Raw genomic sequence first — 18439 nt, 5'->3', positions numbered from 1 at the left:
CAGCCTGCCCTGCTCCCTGGCAGAGGGCAGTGGGACTGGCCCCAGCTCCGGAGGCTTCAGGTCAGGAGGCCCTGGCCCTTGCAGCATCCTGACAGGAACCTTTTGTCTATATGGCATAAGATTTTAAATACCATACCGCAGAATAACATCTTTGTTTCACTGTTATACGATTATTAAATGAAACATTTTTTAAAAATAATATTTTATACTTTTATATATGAAATTATCTAGCATTTGAAGGTTGCTACTGGCCATTCTTCTGGCAATGTCTTGTATGCCATTTGAAAGCCTGGGTAACTTACGAAGATCTAAACTGAGGTGACTATCCTGGCATTTTTCTGACCTTTAAACTAGTCATTCCACAGCCTCATGGAATTGGAAAAACATTTTTTTCTTCCAAAAGTGATGTAGAATAACAATCATGACTCCCAAGTGTCTTTCCAATATCTAGGGAACACAGTCATACATGTGTTATACAACTGACAGTTAATAGTGGCTCCTTTTTTTAAGGATTTGAATTATAAGCTATCAACTTCTTAAAGCTTTGGGGTCTTTATTTAGTGTTGCTTAAAATAAAAAAAGCAGATGAAGTTTCTGCTAGACAATTTACTGGCTGGCCTCCCAAGTAACATAAGTGCTTGGTATTCTATCAGATGACACCAGAAAAACTCCACAGCTTTGTTTACTTACAAATTGCATTCAACAATAAACTAACTCTCCTACAGAAAACTGCAAGCCAAAAGATACAGCAAAAAGGTTAGTGACACAGATCCCCATATGAGTATACAAAATTCCTGCTTACAGTAATGTGTTACTTCCTGAAACAGTGAGAAGAAAATTACCTTTGGCAATTGACATTCAGAAGAAATTTAAGTATAAAGCAACAGAGCCTCCATAGTTGTCACATTGCAAAATAGTTCTGAGGTACATTATTGTCTCTATGTATTTAATAAATATAAATAAATACATTTTGCAATTGTGACTTTTATATGTAAAGGTGAATTAAAAAAATTCCCTCAGAAAACAATGTAATATAGTTCTTTCTTTGATAGAAAGACTGCTTTTCTAAGAATATACAGTAGAGACACCAAGGTTATTACGTAGTTTGGCTCATCCTATAGTTCAGCTCAGCCTGTAATTGTTTTCTTAAAAAAAATTTTTACATCTTATTGCTGTAATTGAAGCTAACACTGAACTTTCTTTTAGTTAGTGTGTTCATGTAAATGCATTGGACAATTGAGAAAACTTTAAAGGTTCTTTAAAATCAATCAAGCAAGGAAACCAACACAAGAAGCTACAAGACTTTAAAATATCTAAAATTCTAAAAGAATAAATCTCAAGCTTCTGATTTAGATGCATTTTTGCTATCTGGATGTTGAAATGGCAAAAAGACTGTTTCATTTCCTATTGTCCAAATGGCAGCCTCTCAGCTGGGAGAAATTTGTGTAGGTAGAGGTCAAGGAATAGAAACAATTACTTCACACTGCTACAGTTTTCTTCTACAAAACTAAAACTAACCACAAATTAGTAATCTTTATGACAAGATACACAGTTTTTGATAATTTTATATATGTTTAAGAAGGTTTTGTCTAGAATCCTCTCTGAAAGTCATGATGAAATCTTCAAACAATAAGGGAGCAAGTTGTCTTTTCTCTTATTAAAAATGTCAATCACTCAGCTTGGGCCTTTCAAAATAAACACATATACTACAGTGGCAAGAACAACAGAAATTAAGCAAATAGAATATCAGAAAGACAGTGTTGTGCAAAGTCTATTGTACGAATAAATGCAATAAATCAAAGTCAAGAAAAAAAAACCTTTCAGTACCTTCAGATATAGCAAAAAGAAAAACAACCCAAAACCTTTTTTATCTTCCAAATAGAATCCAGGAGAACAAAAAATAATAATCACAGAATCCCAAGTATATCTATGTAAATAGGCTATGCTGCATATCTAGCTTACACAATTGTGATGAAAAATGACATTTTAAAAATAAAATATGTCAAAAAGCTTTGTAATTTTAAGAAATACCTTTGATATAACTTGAACACTGCTGGTAAGCATTTGACTTGCAATATGTTCCACGCATCGTACAATCCTCGTGCAGGCTTTGTCTTCCTTTTGAGCCATCCACAACACATGGTCATCAACCAGCATTATATTGCTGGCAATTTCAATAAGAGCATCCCCAATCTAAAAGAGAAAAAAATAACATTGTCTGGAAAAGTCACAAAACCAGGAAAGAGTGTACACAAGAGTACAACTGCAAGCAGGCACCTTACTCCTTACTTCTCTTTTAGCCATCATTCAAAGTTTTGATTCAACTAAAAGAAGCAATTAGACTGAAAAAAACAAAAGACCAAGAAAAGTAAGGTGCAACTGACTTTAAGTCAAAAGCTTTTTCATACACAATTTAAAGCATATCTTCAAGATAAAAAAAAATTGGTAAGTGGAATACCAGAATGATTACTCTCTTAAACTAATTAAAACTGACTATGTTCCTCTAAAGAACTACATCATGTTTAACCAAAGGACCTTTGGAAAAAAAATTAAAACAAAAGCAAAAACCCATACAATAACAAAGCAAACAAAAAAACCAAACAAACAAACAAAAACAAACCCCAGAAGAAATATGTATGTGTCTGTTCCTGAAATACTTAATCTGGTTTTGAGAACATATTTTCTAGATAATTCTAGATAGCTTTTGACAATGTGGCAAAGTTATGGACACAATGAATAATAATAAAACATATTAAGAGACTGGAGTGATTTATGAGAAATTATTAAAGCATAAAACAAACAGCTAAGCAGCAACTGAACAGAAGGAGATGAATAAAAACAGGAGGTAAATTGGATTATAAATTAAATGTGTTAATGAGGAGCAGAAGCATGGCATTAAAAATATTAAAAATTTGGGCTAATAATTCCACATCTTCCTGGCAAAATTTTGTAATTTATTTCTAATATGTCCCTAGTGCAGGTGCTGAAGATCTCTTGTTTGAAAGGTAAACCATCAGATGGGACAAAGTACCACTACATTTTACAAAAATTAATAATCCTGTGCTGAGGATGTACAGAAAAAGCACTAGTTTAGCTAAAATAGTTTTTAAATTGTTTTTGATAAATCACATGAAACCTCTGTATACATATTTTCTTGAATTTTTAATGGTTTTATATAACTGTTGTTTCACTTGCTAGTCAATTCCAGACTAATACACCTTTGTACATATGTTGCCTTGTATGCAAGGTATATAAATTACGTGAGTGGAGATTCATGTGTGAAATAATGGACACTCTAATTTCACATACATTTTGTACCTTGTGTGTGAGAGTTAAGAAGCAGGTGGTAGTAAAGAGCTCTATTAATGAGGAACCTGCTTTGTGAACTTGAGAGATAGAAGCAATGTTCAGTTCAAAACAGAAGGACAAACTAGCAGAAATGTTCTAAATCATGAAAACAATAAGGAATTATGAAGTAAGAGATGTAGATACAAATGGTGGAGATGGAGATGTTTCAATAATACAAACCAGAAACATATTTGAAAGGTAGAAGAAATCATTTAAAAGATGAGAGATGCTGCTCAGTTTTAATGGATAACGCATCAGCTGCTAGAAAAACAAAGAGGCTTTATGGATAAACACAACTGTTTCTTTTGGGTGCTAAATTTTTGCTTTGTCAGGAAGCAGATCTTATCAGGATTTTGAACTAAAATACCTTTGTTGTACCTTTGAAACATGCTTCTTGGAGATCGCCTAATAATACACTTTAGATCTGGCATGTAATAATGGAATTGAAGTTGGAGGCTGTCTTACATTGGCACTAAAATGTCAACTGTTACCATCCCCTGAGCCAGAATGAAAGTAACATTGCCAAACCAAAAGAAAGCAAATGTTTTAACTATAGCTATCATGTGTACAAAAATTACAGAGTATCAAATATTTATGCAAGGAGCTATTCTGAAAATTAACAGTAAAAACTATGATGAAGATTTCTATTCTATATAAAACATATTTTCCCCAAAGGGCTTGCCTAATTCTCTGATTAGATTTCTCTGTAAAAATTCCATACATTATACTAAAAATTTCCAAAGAAAGTTGTATTTCAAGACACATTTTCTTATCTTCACATGAAGTCATACATAGTCAGTTAAAAAGCCATGATGAAATGGAGAAATTAAAAGAAGTATGTATAACACCAGGGGCCAGATGGAGAGGCACCTTGAGGTCATTCTAAATTTAGAAATGGTAGAAATTAAAATGAAAAAAAATAAATGAAAGAAGGGCCTTATTGAAAGCCAAAACAACAGGGCTTGTGTCATTCAGATGAGATGATCTAGCTGTCCTTTCTGGCATAAAGAAAAATACCACAATGTAGGCAGAACAGTTTCAATCAGAATACCAGCAATAAATTTTTGAAGCTACTTTTCAGTGTGTGCCTGCATACCCTGTACAGAGACATATGTGAGGACTTCTCTTCTAAGTGATTTTTTTTCAGCATAGAGAAGATATCTTACATCTTCAACTGCATCCACGAAGACAATTAATTTTTCCATTATATAAGCCAAATATATTACATCCATTTTATCTGCAAAGTGAGGAGCACCTCTTGTGTAGGCTGTCAGCTGGCGGGAAAATTCAAGCACGGTTGTCAAATTGATGTGCATCTGAAAATACATCAGAATAGTTACATATAATAAATTAGTAGCATTCTCTTCTAAAAATTGGAGATCACATACATTTGTTTAATGCTTGATGCAGTTTCACATGGAGCTATATCTATCAGTAGTACCATGAACATAGATTCAGGGGCATATCTTTAGCATTAGGTCTTAGATTTCATTGCCATTACCTGAAGTCACCACCATAACAGGACAACAAATTTTGAAGACTTTTGTCTACCTGATCTAGACTGTAAATAACTGGCTTAATAAAATAATACAAACTATTAACCTTGCCTTACCTATATCTTCATGACAACAACAGTATCTCTGGGGGCTCATATAGACAGTGGTGTATGGGAGGAGAACTAAGGACAATGGTCGTAGGTTAAAACAAGTTCAGATAGATTACAAAGAAAATGGTTTTTGCCACGAGGAAAGACAACTATTTCAGCAGGCTTACCCCAGAGGTTGTGCAGCCTCCATCTTACGAGCTTTTAAATACCCAAGTGGTTAAAGCCCTGAGAAACCTGGCCTAACCTCATTGCTTACATTGCTTTGAACAGGAGAATGGACTGAATTCTAGAAACCTTCCTTCCAAACATATCCTATAGTTCCACTAGCCCTCTTAATATAGTAAATTTTTTTGCTTAAGTATAAACATATTTGAAAAGGAACACCCTGTGGTGTTACCTAGCACTATTACTAGAAGAAGTGATAAAAGAAAGTGAAGTGCAAAAAGTGTGGCAGTTACCGGTCTGTGCTATCCCCCATGTTTTTTCCCATTACACTCTTTTTGTCTCATTAATTTCTATTGATCAACTTCTAAATCTCATTCTCTCTTTTACTTACCCATAAGAAATCATCTAAGTACTCCTGTTTTGGAAGATATCAAAAAGGCATTCTAAAGTAGGCTTCATTTCTGCAGCTTTTAAAAACATGTCATAGACAATGGCAATGAGGAAACCCTCTGCAGCTGCCAAAACTCTGATAGAGCATTTCAAGAGAAATTAAATCTTTCTGGTACAAAATCCATGAGAGGAAGACAATGAAGGAACTAAAATGAAGCACTGGCGACTCTGGCAATATTACTAATGGTCATCTAGACTCCAGGCACACAGAGAACTAAAAAATTAAAATAAAGGAAATAAATGCCATGTACTTGTTCCGACTAAAACTTCAATTAGCAAATACATTGTCTTTCAAGTAAACATTTTGTTAAAAGCCAATCTCAAACTTGTGGCTGAACAGACTTTTTCTTGCAAGGTATTGAATAAAATCAGTACTAGATAAAGGAAGACCTGGATTTCATGTTACCTGACTAAAAGCATGAAGAACTTGAGTTACTTCTTGTGAATAAGGACATTCTGAATAGTTTTCTTCATCCCAGCGTCCAGTTCGATTACATTTACGCCATGCCTTAGACTCTTCTGCACCATTTTGAAAGGCAATGGAGTTAAATGAATACTGGAGACAGGGATGGTAAGCAGTTATTCCAGCCAAAGTTTTGGGCCATCTATGAACAACATGATAATAAAAAATTGCAATGTGAAACATCTTATTTCTAGGCAACTTATAATATAGCAACAATATGAAGAACAGATGAGACAAAAGGCTATTTTAAATTTGACCTAATTTTGTTCCATAATGAAATACTTTCCTTCCTTATAAAATGCCAACATTGTACAAGTTCAAGTTGTTTGGCTACACGTTAATTCTAGTGTTAGAATTCGAGTTCCAGGAATGTGTATGGTGTTGCAAAATATATAGAGATCGTATTTTCCCTGCATTCATTGTTTTCAGACTACACAAAGCAGAGCAGTAACTCCATAAAGAGTCGATAAAGAAAGAAAAAAACAAACCCAGAACCTATTACTAAGTGCTGTAAAAGGTAAATGCTCCAAATGTACATTACAATCCTTATTTTGCTTTTTGACCCAACACTGCTAAGCCCTCTCTGCCACAAGGCCCCAAAAAGCATAAAACCCTGAATGCATCAGAAACCAATAAACACAATTTCAGCATAGGTTATTTGTCATGGAGGAGGATGAAGCTAGCCTTCAAAAATTAACTATTTAAGTATACATGATTTAAGTACTTTGATTCCAAAATAGGCTTTGAAAACTAACTATAAATCAAGAGCAGCTAGAATTGTTCTATTTAGCTTATGGGTCTATGATATAATAGTCTTCTGCATCTCTGCTGCATTCTCTAGAATAGCACAACTGGGCTGTTTCTTTTGGTACCAAACCCATTGTTATTTCCAGGCTAGTATGAACATAGCAGGATCAGGTAATTGGGGGAAATCAAACAAAACCAGAAGTGTATCATGGAAAAGTCAGCATGTCAGAAAATTACGTGGTTCTTGCTTTAATTGAACTGATATTATGTCTGAACCCAACCAATCATAAAAATATACTGCCTGCCTGTGAAGCCACCTTGACAATGCACCTTTGTGCCAACCTATTTATTAGTCCCTCTTGGTTAAACAATACAGATCAATCTGGACACTGTCACACAATATACTGACAGGTTTGGGCTACATAAATTTTCCTCAGTTCAAGCAAAGAGAAGATAAGAAGAAATTAATTTTATATGTCGTAGCTAACTGTTACTGGAATAACTAATTTTGTGATATAAAAGGATGAAAAATGAAACTTGAAAGGAGGTTCACAAAATCTGAAGTATGTACAATACTGTATTCTCCCTTTGCCTCTGGGCTGAAATATTATTTTTAGTAAAACATTTACATTAGTACAATTGGGCCACACCTCAAAAGGAAAACTAAAGAGACAAGTCTGAAACTAGTATTAGCAAACATAGCAGAACCTGGCTTTTATGAACAGGAATGATAGGACATAATGATATTAGCTTTTGTATTTCAGAATGATCCTACAGAGTGCTCAAAACCAAAATACTGCCATCACAGAGAAAAATTCTTAGTGCATTAAGGGCAGTTCATTCTGACTAACAGTGCGTAATTCTTACTGCAATGTGCAATTATAATACCACCTAGGCTGGTCAACTGAAAGAACCACACTTCCCTAACAGTTGATGCTTTTCTCTCTGTTTGCCCAATAAAAGAACTGTTCTTTCTAGCTTTGCTTTTGTGGTTCAGCCCTTTCTACTTACATACTTGCTATATGCTATAAAAACTTCAAAGACCTTCATGAGAAAAAGTTACTGGTGTGGTAACTGCATCTCTGAGGATAAATCTTTGGAACGATTTCAAGTGCTAAAGCTGAGTTTGAACCTTCATAAATTCCCTATAATTTAAACTTTATTTCCTCGAATGCCAAAAGAACCTATGGACTCAGCATCCTTTTGATATATATTTAAAATATATATTTATACGGATTTCTATAAGATCAACAGGGAGTGAAAAAGAGGCACTCCTGTTCTTTTGATTTATATAAAATGACACAAATGCCCCTGGTGTTAGTTTCTGCACTCTGTAGAATCTATATATGTTTATTTATGAGGAAAACTATGCCATTTTGTGGTAACAAACCTGAACTTCATAAAGTTGTCATCTAAAAGACTGAATATGTTATCTGACAAGAGGTACCTATATTTTAAAAGATCTAATTAAAACACGGTTTAGCTCATTCACTATGAGAAAACACAATGTCAGTTTTCATGATGACAAAAGAAATCTATAGCTGACATTGTAAAAAATCTCTAATGGATTTTAATAATCCATATATGTGGATTAAATATGTATATAAATACTTTAGCAAATGTGATATATTCACTGAAACTGAAATAAAGCCAGAATAAAATAGCTTCAGAGTAAAGAGAAAAAAGATTATATGATTTTGTTTCCCAGCTTCTTTCTAATTAATTCCTTTATTTTTATTCAAACAGAAGAAATAAAAGCAAAAGGCCTTTGAAAAAGATTTAAAATTAACTTAAAAATTAAGAGAGACTTTCAGGTCAGAAGAATATGTAGAAAGTTCTGGCATTTAAGAGAAGCTTCCTTTCTCATCTACTTTTCCTTCATTAACTATTCAAGATGAATTCTTATTATAATCCACTTGGTGACAAATTACCTTCTTGATTTCTCAATGGGAATGCCATCATACATCACTGTTATTGTCAAGCAGGTAATTATATTTTGTTTAAGAGCTTTATGCACATCATTTAAGTATTTTAGAGCTAAAACCAACACCAAGATCTAAAGAATCCCTAACTTTTTTTAGTATATGGGGATTAAATTTTTTAAAAACCCACCAACATATGTAGGTAACAGTAAAGATGAAACAAAGATTACATCTAGGTAACAAAATTCTGCAGAGTCTAAGATTCAGACAGCAGGATTGATGTATTTTCTAATCATGTGATGTGCTGGTAGAACTCTGTCCTTGAGGTCACCTCAAACTATGTATTTGTTTTACTAAGTAGTTTTACTTGCTATTTTGATTTTCTTCAGTGAAATATTTTATTAACAGTTTATGTTATTTATTACCTCCTTTATCTCAGCTGCACAAAAACATCAGAATTTGAACAGATTAGAAAACTACTGAAGATTTAATCTTCTCATGCTTTAATGCAGTGTTATCATATTCTATAATTTAGAAATAACCAGGAACAATTTTAAAACCTCCCTATTAATTTCCTGTAAAGAGCCTACTTCTTTTGAAATTGTCCATAATCTCACACTGAGGAATTAGAAGAAAGATTATCTGACTTTCACAAACCACTGCAGCTCTTGTGGCACAAGCTGCCATTTCCCATAAAAATCACACAGTGCTCCTCCTTCCTGCTACATTACATTAAAATGACAAGTAAAATAACTGACATCTTTGCAACTGACCCTGAAATTTCATATAATCATGAATGTGGTTTGAATCTAAATTAATATATGAAACACACTGCAAAACCAGGAAATCATACCTGAAATCTCCCTTGTTGTTAATAACTCTTTCTGCAGGGCAGTAGGGTGCAGCTGTTTCAAGTACCACAATTTCTACTTGTTTAGTGCTGTTTCCATAGGAATTGTTGACTAGACACTCCCACTCTCCAGTTGCATCAATATCAATGCTGGATAGAATAAGTTCACTATGAAAATAAAATAATAATAATTTGATATACTTACTTACATAGAAATGTTCTATGAAAATAAAAAAATAGATTTTGCTATATATTTTTACAGGAACAGACAATATGGGAGTGATTGTTATTGCAATTTTATCAGCAACAATCTGCATTGACCACTCAGATCAAGACAGGCTATAAAACAGAGTAGCAATCATCACAAAAATATATCAGTTTATGTATCTGTGTCAGTTCTCCTTTTCCCAAGTATTATAAAGTGGCATTTTTTTTCTGTTGCATAAGCAAGCATTTGAAAGTTGGAAATTAATTTCAAGTTGACAAAGCAAGCAATTAACAGGGAATGCTTTCCTTCAGCTATGAATGAAGCTCCTGTGGCATTTCAACAGCAGAATCTGCTGATGCTGTGGTGGCATGGAAAACATTTTGTAGAATAGCTACTGACTTTGGAAGCTGTACATAATCTTCCTAATGAATACAAAATGAGATGACAATTAATTCTAACATGTTTTTATTGCAGAAAATGTAGAAAAGGAATAACTAGCCATTCTCAGAGTAGCTGAATATTTTCATGTCAAAGAAGCAATTGTTCTGTTATGGCTCAGATGAGAAAGCCCAATAACAGCAGCCTGTTAGCTAACTCTTAATACATCTTTTAACATTCAAGTTGAAATACTTAAGTGAAATTAGCCAGTTGATAATAATTTTTAATTAAGTCTTCTATTCATATGTCATGATAACCTCCAATTACATTATAGCCAGATGAGAAATAATGCATTTCTCAAGCTTATAAAAACAATTATCCATAAAAATTCCTTTTCACTAAAACAATAGGCAGCATTAAATTCACCTGTGGCATCAAGCCCCAGATAGTCAAAAGTGAATAAAATGTTATAGATGTGCTGATAGTTTGATATATTTCTCATAAAAAATCTATAAATAACTGTTAACCATACAGATTTGATAAAACTGGTAACCATGGTAAATTAAATGTTTCAGTAAATGAAATATTTGAACTTATCAATATGAAGACAAGTACATATGAGTAATATAAATATGGATATTTAAATTGCTGTAAAAGTGTTCCAATGCAAATTCATCTGCCACTAAACAGATCTCCTGTCATTAGATGAAGTTTCTCAGTTTCACAGACAACTATTTAGAGATAAATCAATACTGCTTCCACTAGAAAAACAAAACTTTAACAATAGTTCAAGTTCTCTAAAATGCTGAATAATTCCTCACATTCACACTTCTAATATTCTGTAGCCCTTACGTCAGACAGTGAATCAAAATAAGCCAGAATAGCTTTATGCAATATAGAAGAAGCTGAATAATGACCAGAACATGGAATTTCTTCTGAATTGCCATCTGGCTGCTGTAAATGATGCCTTCATTTCTATTCCTCTAGGAATATTTTGGATAGCAAGCCCAGTGGTGAAACTGTTCATTTACTTACCATCTGGATATGACAAATGATAAATTGATCTTATACCCCATGAGAATATGGGGGACTAGATTGAAAAAATATTTTTTTTGATTCTCAGAAAGGGCAGTGAGCTTCATGCTTTAACATACTCTCCACTTACAGTCCTTGGTGACTTCACAGTCCCAGCAGGCCAAAAGAAAAGACTGGGCCTGTATAGAATTTTAAACCTATTAATAAAATTTACTGTCATGTCAGTTTTATATTTTAAGTCTTGGCATCATTACAGTAGCACACCCGGAAGTTCCATTGTTTTTCTCGCTCTTAACAGAAAGGCATTCTTAGTCTCTCTTGGCCAAGGTCTTTATAAAAGGCAAGAATTTGCCTGTGATCTAAGAACATGGCAGGACTCTGGTTTTGGAACAGGAGAAGAGCACAACAGAATTACAAGATGATATTAGCTTTGGATGTATACTTTTCTTGGTTATCCTATCTCACAGAAGTTAATAAATGTCAGGCCAGAAATCAAACAGTCTTGCCTCTACTATGCAGCTTGCTTAAGGAAAGTACAAGTCAGAAGGAGTTCTTATTCCCTCTAAATGATCAATCATATCCCACTCCTCAGAGGTGTGCTAATTGCTAGTCTTATGGATATTTCTGACCTACTTAGACACAAGACATTCATGAAATGACAAAGTCACAATGAATATGAAGATTGCTGCCTGATTAGAAAAAAAGAATGACTAATGAGCTTTTCCCAAGTTTTCTTTTGAAATTCTAGTGGTCTTCTCAGTAAAGCCATTGAAAGGAAGAAAGAGAAAGTTCATGTTTTTACTTTTTACTGGGAAATTTCATGCATGGTGTGATTCCTTTTTCAAATGTGATGAATGGCACTTTAAAAAATTAATTAAAATGTACAGCTGATGCAATTTCATGAAACAGTTATTATAATATTTAATAGAAGTCCATAGTATTGCTCATTAGAGATATAGGAACCATAATACAGACAGAAGCCATACTCATGTAATCAAGAAACCTATGACAATAAATTTCTAGTTGAAGCATAGATTTACATTGCTACAGCTATGCATAGTTAATTAAACAATGAGAAGTAGGTCTCATTATGCAAAGTTTCTAAACCACGTCCTGAAGCAATACCTTAGTGACATTTAGTGTGTGCCCCAGCACTCATTTGCATGCTTGGAAAAAGAGTAACAAATAAAGAGGAGACTTTAACACCATATTTTGATTGGCTTTCCATAAGAATGCTTTAAAATCTGACTTGAGTTCCTGTATGACTTGGGAAATGCCAAATGTTCTTCCTGGAAAAAAAATAAAAATCAGCTACTGACACACAGAGACAACAAATCGGTTAAATAGTGAATGCTTTTCTACAGTTTAGGCAGAAGGCTGCATAACCTGCCTCCAACCTGTACCATCTTAAATTATTAACAATACAGAATTTAAAAAATGACTGTTGGACTCCAGAGTACACTGCTGCTTCAAATGCAGCCTTTCACAGGGGACAAGAGGCTAAAACACAGGAAATGAAGAGAGAATGTGTAAATCTAGGCACTTTAGCAGAACTTAAATTACTAATCTTATCTCTGTGACAAAATTACTTATTTACTGAGAAATAAGTAATAAAGAAAAGGCTTTAGAATACTGGTGGCCTTTAAAGAAAGCTTGTGTTCAGGCAACACCAAGAGAGAAGGAAGATTAAAGTTGGTACTTGTTTTATGCTAGATGTCTAGTAAATATTTTCAAGTGTAATCGATTCTGTCGTACGCCTAGGAAATTCAATACACATTACCACTTAATGTCATCTGTAGCTACTCAAGAAATCTGATGTACAATACTGTTACAATAAGTTATATATCAGCTAATTTGTTCACATTAGTATGGTAGGACCATAGCAACAGTTGTTTCTGACTTCAGAGATGTCAGTGAAAAGGACCTGATTTTAATGACAATATATAAACAGAAAAATAATAAGAAAAATACCTACTACCAGAATAGGAGAAAAGACCCATATGTCAGTTAGTAAACCATCCCACTTTAGTTTCCTTTGTATTGCTCAGATTTGACTGAAACGTGGATATCAGGGAACCTGTGATCTACATTTACATGTCACCAATTTCTTCTTAAAACTGAGAAAACCAATACCAAGGGTGACTAAATGAATTATCTTCAGAAATGGAATCAGAAATCTTAACAGCTGTACAACATGCCACAATAATTATTTGTTGTATGATCCTTTTCTCTCGCATTTGGCTTCTCAGGTAGGCACAAATATCTACCATGCTGCAACAAAGCATGTGCAGAAAGATGTCTGCATTTATCTTCATACTCTCACAGTCCTAGAGTCAATACATGCCACTGTAGCTAGCTGAGAACATAAAGTGACACCTCTGGAGCACTCAAAGCTTTTTCTTTCTGGAGAAAACTCCAGATACCTGCCAGATCTGTAATGGCACAATATTATAAAGCTATCTGAAGAGCGTACACCTGGGACAGGGCTTATTTGAAGTATTTCATGAATCAGTTGTCTATTATCAAGCTGGTTTTTGCATTGATGGAAGGTTTCAGGATGCTCAAATGTGTTTATTGTTATTAACTTTGTTCTACCAGCAAACTGCTTGACTGTAGGATGTGTACAAATGCAGTCTCCTGGGAAAATGGAGCTACATCTGCTCTATGTCTTTCATCTGCCCTCAAGTAGTCTGTATGCTGCAATGTTATATGCAGTGGAAGCTTTATTTCATTAGCAGAACTCTTACGATCTGTACTTTCAGAGGTTCTTAGACAAAAATAACACTATGGCAATCACTCCAATAGTCAAAATTGCATAAAAAGCTTTTAAAGTAAAATTTCCCAGATGACTCAGAAGTGTTAACCTGCTTATGACAATTTTTGATTATTTGAGTACATGCTTGCTACTGGGACCAAAAATAAATAAATAAATAAAAAGTAAAAATCGTTAATGACATAAAACAAAGCTCCCCAAAAAACCCAGGCAACACCCAGAAGAAAACAAACCAAAGAACTACTACATTAACTTTAAAATTTCAAATTATTTGTCAAATGTACAATACATTCACAGAATTTCCCAGTGTCCCTATTCATTTGTGATGTTATACATCAGAAGTTAATTATTTAATTAATACTTCGTGGGATAGGGAAATTGTATGTTAGGGCTCGAATACCAACTGTTTTTATTTGCTGATCTGTAAATTTGGGAAAATCTAAAAAGGGGGCAGATTCCTACATAAGAGCTTAGGGGACAATATCTATTCTTTCTCCAGTATATAGTGTAAGCACAGTAAAATTTATTTTGTGATAGCCAGGAATTATCCTATTAAAATATCATAAACAAAACCAAATAGGGTTCTTTTATCCTGTAGGGAAAAAGAAAGGGAGATTCTGGGACCTGGAATCACCGAGTTCCATGGTAACGGAGTAAAAAAGCTTCCTAAAAGTTCACAATTAATGTGTCCTACAACATGTTATCTACACTGAATTGATAAAAATGACAGGAAAACTAAGAACTTATTTGTTTCAACATGTTTCAGACATGTTTTGCTTCCAAAAAAATCGCTTGCTTCCCCAGCAGCTAGTGTGAATGATCTGATATAAGGAATGCATCAGTGTCTGTACACATCAGAACTGCTCACATAATCACAGCTGATGCACAACATTGCAAACTACTGCACAGACTGAGAGAATATGTATAACTATACCTTAGACCTTTGTTGACAGGAAAAGTAATTTTTAAATGCCAGTCCTGGAATTTGATCTGCGAACTGCTGCTGCAGTGCAGTATCTGCTCAGCTGTATAGCTGCAGCTGTTTAAGGTGCCACATTAAAAGCATTCTGGCCTTAAAAAGTCAAAGCAAAACACTACTGATTCCCTCTTGTGGGGAAGGAAAGTTACAATATTTGTTCTTAATAACAAATTTAACATTTTAAAAGTTAACATATTTTTCTACGGTTCTTTTATTCTATGAACAAAAAAATACATATATTTTTTGTGAAAAAAATCTACTCAATCATCTTTGACTGAGAAGCAGCTATCCAAATTAATCCTACAGTTTTTACGGCACAGTACAACTCTTACATAATATCCTACTCTAATGGTAGAGGGTATTGATTCTTCTTTTGGTTTTCATAATATTGGTACACTTTTCCACAGGTTATATTTTAAATTATTGCCCCAAATTATTAGTAGTAAAACTATTCTAGGGTTTTATTCAGGTAACTGAACAATTTTTGGAGAAAAGGTCTAGGTTAATTAATCATCCAAATTAATTCATATGAAGATTCCCTTTATCTCAGATAATCAAATCCTTATCCTGTGCAGTACATCATATGCTGCATATTTTAATTATTATCTTCCTGTACGATACATGAGGACTTTGATAGTAAATGTGCATCTGTCTCTAATCCTTTGCTGTCTACAGTGCTTCACTGAAGTAAGCTGTAGTTCATTGATGACTGGGTTTAAAGTAATCTCAAAACAATACAGAAATATTGATTTACAATTTAAATGGTTACTTTGCTTCATTTCTTTCCTAACTGCTTGACAGCTGAGGGTCAAACAGAGTCAATTAGGTGGACCAGCACAATATCAGTACTACACATTTCCTGCTGATTTCCCTTGGCTTCTCAGTATGACCCTCAGCTGCTCATCTCGCCAGGTCTCATGACAGCAGAACACAAAGCACTTGTGAAATATATGCATTTCTGGATCATTTTCAGACCGTTCTTAACCTGCCCAAATCACTATTGCTTGCCTCACATCTTTTCCAGATCTATTTTTACCACAAATTTTTAAGAGAGTTCAGGGGTCATTTGGATTCTTCCCACAAAAAAATAGCCACAATATTTTTACCTTTCTCCCAGAATTTCTGGAAGTGTTTTGCTCTTTCTTATACAGTATGCTGCCTGGATCTCAAACTTGTCAAAATACCACCAGTCTGCTACTGGAATCTATTTGTATTAGGATTTATTTCTTTCCCTAATAATACCTTCAATTGTTCATATGCTTTCAGTGAAACTGTCTTAGCCAAATTCCAAAGTATTGATTTACTTGCACTGATAATTTCAAACACTTAAAAATCTTAATCAGTTTTAAAAAAATCCTCTAGATAGCAAAAATGATGATTCTGATTTTTAATTTTCAACATTGTATTCCCTTTTATTTTTCTCCCGATTTCTTCACTCTTAAGGTACAATTTATTTTTTTTTTAAAACTGCATTTGGCAGCCATATGTAAAAGAATATATGAAGAATTTAAGAGAAAAATGCTATTTGTGGGCAATCATAGCTGAGACCCAATAGTCTGTATTTCGAGTACAAATCTATTTACGTAACAAAAATGAATTACATCTGAAAACCACATCTGACAGAAACAACTACAATCCTAGATCTAGTTAGGAGCATGTTAGTTTCTCCAGTTGCAACACTCCTTTTTATGGGTTCTTAACTTTCTTCACAGTTTCAAGTTTTCAGAAAGAGTGCTTCTGAATTGCAATGGTCCCAGAGCAGCCATTACAGCTGTCAGGCATAGGCACTGTTAAACACTCCACACAAGTATTTACAGAATAGAACTAAAAAGACTTTAAAATTGTCATTATAGTAAATAAGAAATTTCTTGAAACTTACAGTTTCTTTAGAAATGTGGAGTTGATTTGCTTATAAAACCAAAACATTTTCCTTTTTTAGTTAAATATTCTAATTACTGTCCTGTTAGCCTCTCCAAACACTGAAAGAAAACAGTGGGGAAAGGTTGGGCAGGATGCTGTGTTATAGCAAAATATACATAACCTGCCTTCTATGTGGCTTCAGAGATACGGGTTGTTTCATTGCCACGTATTGTGATCAAACTGATAACGTTACTTTCACAGAATCACAGAATGTTTCCAGGCTTAACAAATCAGGCTGTCTTAATGGAAACACAAGTAACAATTTTAACCAGATCCATTCACAGATGATAGGAAATTAGTTCCACATCACATTTACATTTTCATGTCTGACTATGACATTTATACACAGGCACAATGACAGAAAGTTCAACATGAGCAACATCAAATATTATTATCATTGGCAAGAAATGGTAAATGTGAGCTAGCAGCAGAATTGAAAACACCTTGTCAAGATCTCCTGTAAGGGAATAGTCTTTGCCAAGAAAAATGTCACAGGCTGGAATATAGTTCAAACTTTAGTTTAATTATTGTAATAAAAACATTTATTTTAGTTTATTCTGCTTTATCATAAGAGACAGAAAATAAACATTTGGATATTTTATCCTTCTAGTATGCCAGTTAATAAAACAGAAGGGTTTTAGTATGATATTTGTGTTGTAAATCCACATCCAGAAATATCTGGAACTACCAAAAAAAAACCCCCAAAAAACAAACCATCTAAAATGTTTGAATAAGCAGAAGGAAGAGGACTAAACCTCTTTGTTCAAAACAAGATTCAGAAATCTTTAAACAGCTAAGCAGCACAAGCACAACTCTGTCCTTTAGTGCAATGACAGACAATGGACATTTGTTATAAAGAGTAGGTATAGGAGGGTAAAACATGACAGTTTAAGAAATTAATTTAAATTACTTTTTTTTATTATTATTCAAAATCTTACAGTTAACATATGATAACCTCAGGGAGGCATAATATTTCTGATGTTTCACAGTGCCTTATACAACTGTGATTTCACCTTAAGAAATATCATGAGTATATAATAAGTTACATGTAACAACCATATTGAGACAAACTACTGTAGTATTGTAATAAGGATGCCATTGGATATTATTTTAAGATGTAAAATAATAATTGAAGTTATAGCATACATGGTCATGGTGATGAGATTAAAATTAAGAAATTCTGAAGAGTCATTTTACAATCATAAGCTTACCAATGTTTTCTCATTTTCAAAATTAAGGGAAAATACATCTCTATCATTTGTACTTTTAAAGAAAAATATTTCAAAAAAGTATGGATTCTGAAAGCCAGTCTCAAAAGCATAGGTCTCGTGCCTTTAGTAATTTAATTCAGATCAGTCCCTTGATCAAGGAAGAGGCATGACTGCTTAAGTATTACAATTTTGACTGGATTAGGACCATGCTGTACAGTAAATGTGTGTTGATTCCCTACTATACTGTGAAGTAGATAATTCAAATAAATGAGCAATTAATTTTCTTTTAATCTTTTAAATAGCTGTTTAAAGATTGTGACTTTAATATATAAAAAAAAAAGGTCTCATTTTGACAGTCTGTATCACATAACTTGGACAAATAAA

At 33.6% G+C, this 18439-nt stretch overlaps 1 protein-coding gene across 2 annotated transcripts in view; it reads right to left on the bottom strand.

The window, feature by feature from the left end:
* Positions 1–18439, bottom strand: part of ADGRA1 (adhesion G protein-coupled receptor A1) — a 241772-nt gene that overhangs the window by 100633 nt on the left and 122700 nt on the right. Inside the window, exons 8-11 of one of the 2 annotated variants that reach the window (XM_071748609.1) lie at positions 9555–9719; positions 5976–6174; positions 4515–4664; positions 2032–2193 (exon numbers count right to left, since the gene is read on the bottom strand). In XM_071748609.1, the coding sequence (XP_071604710.1) occupies positions 2032–2193; positions 4515–4664; positions 5976–6174; positions 9555–9719 (676 nt within the window). Of the gene's footprint in view, positions 1–302; positions 448–2031; positions 2194–4514; positions 4665–5975; positions 6175–9554; positions 9720–18439 lie in introns of those variants that run through there. The other variant, XM_071748610.1, reaches the window with a different exon arrangement.

The sequence above is a fragment of the Heliangelus exortis genome, chromosome 7 (assembly GCF_036169615.1).
Source record: "Heliangelus exortis chromosome 7, bHelExo1.hap1, whole genome shotgun sequence".
Classification (NCBI taxonomy): Eukaryota; Metazoa; Chordata; class Aves; order Apodiformes; family Trochilidae; genus Heliangelus; species Heliangelus exortis.
The sequence above is the reverse complement of the archived record's forward strand: the minus strand, read 5'-3'. Positions and strand labels throughout refer to the sequence as shown.